The 3,200-nt window shown below is 50.8% G+C and overlaps 1 protein-coding gene across 1 annotated transcript in view; it reads left to right on the forward strand.

The window, feature by feature from the left end:
• The first annotated feature begins 1,374 nt into the window (after positions 1-1,374).
• The window catches only part of gpia (glucose-6-phosphate isomerase a), an 8,219-nt gene continuing 6,393 nt past the window's right edge, over positions 1,375-3,200 (forward strand). The window contains exons 1-3 of the mRNA XM_031728464.2: positions 1,375-1,619; positions 2,452-2,542; positions 2,807-2,875. Of these exons, the coding sequence (XP_031584324.1) occupies positions 1,501-1,619; positions 2,452-2,542; positions 2,807-2,875 (279 nt within the window). The 5' untranslated portion in view covers positions 1,375-1,500. The remainder of the gene's footprint in view (positions 1,620-2,451; positions 2,543-2,806; positions 2,876-3,200) is intronic.

Consider the following 3,200-nt stretch of genomic DNA (forward strand, 5'->3'; position numbering starts at 1 on the left):
GGTTTAAAAACTGAGCTTTAAAATGAACAGTGGTAATAAAAACGGAGAGGCCGACAGTGATCACTGACTGTTTTAGGGGCTTGTTCAGATTAAATAAAACAAGATACAAAGCATTCAAACGTGTTAAAAACACAACAGCCTTATTAAATGCAGAGTAATTTGGACCCAGAAGCAGGATTCATCAGGTCATCACTTAAAGACCGGATATATTCAGCTTTAATTGTTGCTATAGCCTATAGGCCTATCCAGTTGTTCAGTCTGACGTCACTGGCCGTGTCTGGGCCTAAACTCCACTGCAGGTCCATATATCAAACGATCACTGTGGCATTACTGAGAGTTGAAAAACTGTCTAAAGTCTTTCATCTTTAATAAAATGATCAGTGTTCTGCTCTACCAGGTGTAACAATTGAGTTTAACATCCAGGCATCCATGAAAATGGAATTTATGACATTTAACGGCGTTAGAAGTTAGCAGGAAGTTAGCTCGCTAGCTTCTATCTAAATACAATATAGCATGTCCTGACTGCGGGGTTTTGGAAAAAAATTCAAACGTACAGCTCTGCTATCACTTCCAACATAAATGAAGACAGAAAACTAAACAGCAGTGACGTTTGTAGGGTTACTGAAGTTTGGCTAGCTGGTATATAATGATGTACTACGTGACCGCTAGCGACACAGCTATGTTAGCATAACATAAACAAGCTAACTTTTTTTCCACTCGATAAAAGTTAACGTGAGTGTTCTCGGTGGTCAGGAACAAATGTAATCGCATGGCAGGATGCTGTAAAAGGACTAAACTTCAGCCAGGAGAACAAGTGAGATAATCCATCCACAATACGAGGTTAGTCATTCATATACTGCTGCATGGGCTGTGCTGTAGTTACATCGTAAGGTTTTAAAAACTGAGCTTAAATAAATGATTAGCAGTAATAAAAGCCGAGGGAGGTCAACAGTGATCACTGACTGTTTTAGGAGCTTTTTGAGATTAAATAGAAGAAAATACAAAACATTAAACATGTTAACAACACAAAAGCCATATTAAACGCAGACTACTTTAGGCCCGGAAGTAGGATTCGTCACGTCATCACTGAACAACCGGATAGGCTCAAAGTGTTCATGCTAGCTTATTTTAATAAACAACAGTGTCATATGCAAAGCTAGGGTGGCACTGGGGGTGGCAAGAGAGCATTTTAGGGTGGCACATGCCACCCCATGCCAACCCCGTAGATCTGCCCTGTCGCAATATTGACGCAATATCGTCACTAATCGGCTTCCATACTTCAGTCCCGCTGCCTTTGAGGACGTGACGGGTCGGGTCTGTGGGCGGAGCTCGGGCGGTGGGTTCTACGCTGTGATTGGTTGGGAGCGGCTCTTTCCCCGCGGTGCTCCTCTCTCTCTCTCTCCCCACCACATTCAGTCAGTCCAGCACCGGCCGCGAAGGCTCGAGTCTCACCAGGAGTGTGTTCAGTTTGTCTGCATCGAGCATCGAGCAGCCGCCATCATGGCTCTGACCGCCGACGCAAACTTCCAGAAGCTGAAGCAGTGGCACGAGGCGAACGGCGCGAGCCTCAACATGAGGGCCCTGTTCGAGTCCGACCCGGAGCGCTTCGGCCGGCTCAGGTGAGGACAGCCGGATGACGTATCCCCGGGGTTGGAGGTCCTCGGCGCTCCGCCCGGTTATCGATTCTCCTTCTCGGACTGTGACCGACAAGGTCACCTCTCCGCGCGTTTCCGCTGTGAGCCCCCTACCCCCCCGTGTTCCCTTCGTCATCATCACCGCCCCCCCGCCTCGGTACCGAGCCCGAAACCCGCAGACCAGAGGCCCGACACCCGGTGGATCCCTCCAGTACCGATATGGGCTACCGTTAGCTGCGTGCTAAAACGACTGCTTCCATTATCGGACAGTCTCCACAGATTTCCTGTTTGTGCCGAACCTGCGCACGTGCTTACTAAGCGTTCACCAACACACCACGAGGCCCTCACAGGTGGGTCTCAGGTGTGGGGTTGACCTCATACTGACGTGTACGATGCAGGCTGTCACGGGAGCGACAGGCAGCCCATGGCGCGTCTGTCCGATAATGGAAGCAGAAAACCTGAAGGAAGCGGACCTCGGAGGGGGGGCTCGCCCGATGTCAGGGCGGGATGCGGGCGGTAATGAAGCACAGGAGCCGGGGGTGGGGGACCCGGGAGAACCGGGCACCGGAGGCTATCCGCGGGTACGTGCGCTGTGATGCATCCACAGACAGAGTCATCGCGTGAGAGAGGCCCACGTGCTGAGGGAGTCAGAACCACCACAGGAGGCGGTGTGAGGCGTTTCCTGGACCCTCACACTGTGAGCTGAGGGTGATGAGGCGTTCAGGGTTTGGCTCTGTTGTTGTTCAGGTTCTATGTTTTTTGCTGCTCTGTGCGTGTCTGTGAAACTGGGTGTAAATAAAGTATTTTGGCTTCACAGCACCACCCTGCAGACGGACGATGGCGACATCCTGATCGATTATTCCAAGAACCTGATCAACCAGGACGTCTTGGCCATGCTCCTGGCCCTGGTGAGAACACACTCCGTCTTTTATTTTGAAAGGCAGCTGGAGCTCACCTGTAGCAGCAGGTTCAGCTAAAAGTGAGCGGAGGAGGTGTGCTTTATCTGCTCAGAGCTTCAGTGAAACGGGAAGGTTTCCACACTTTATTTGGAAAGAGAAGTGTTGCGCCACGGCACCAGCGGCGGGCGCTGTGTCGACATGTCACCGCTTCCTGGTGGTGAAATGAGCTTCCTGAAGTCACCTGATTGCTGCCCGTGTGTTTCCTGTGTGCAGGCCAAGTCTCGGGGGGTGGAGGAGGCGCGGGAGAGGATGTTTTCTGGAGAGAAGATCAACTTCACTGAGGTAACGCCTCCTCACACGTCCACGTAGAAACTAAAAGGGAACGAGGGTCACGTGACCGCATTTAATCGCTCTACAAAGGTTTGTAGAGCGATTAAATAATTCAGCCCTCAGAGGCTCTGGGGTGTGTATGCGTGTGCGCGTGCGTGCGCACTCACGTTAAAGTAAACCTGTGTAGATTTCAACGGACACTCAAACGCACCACGATGCCTTTATTTTGTTGGTTTCAGAGACGTTCTTCATCCTCCACCTGACACCGCGCAGACTCAGAGCTGCTGAGTCACACACACACACACACACACACACAGGCTGAAGGTTCATGTATTGA

Source organism: Oreochromis aureus, linkage group 7 (assembly GCF_013358895.1).
Source record: "Oreochromis aureus strain Israel breed Guangdong linkage group 7, ZZ_aureus, whole genome shotgun sequence".
Taxonomy (NCBI): Eukaryota; Metazoa; Chordata; class Actinopteri; order Cichliformes; family Cichlidae; genus Oreochromis; species Oreochromis aureus.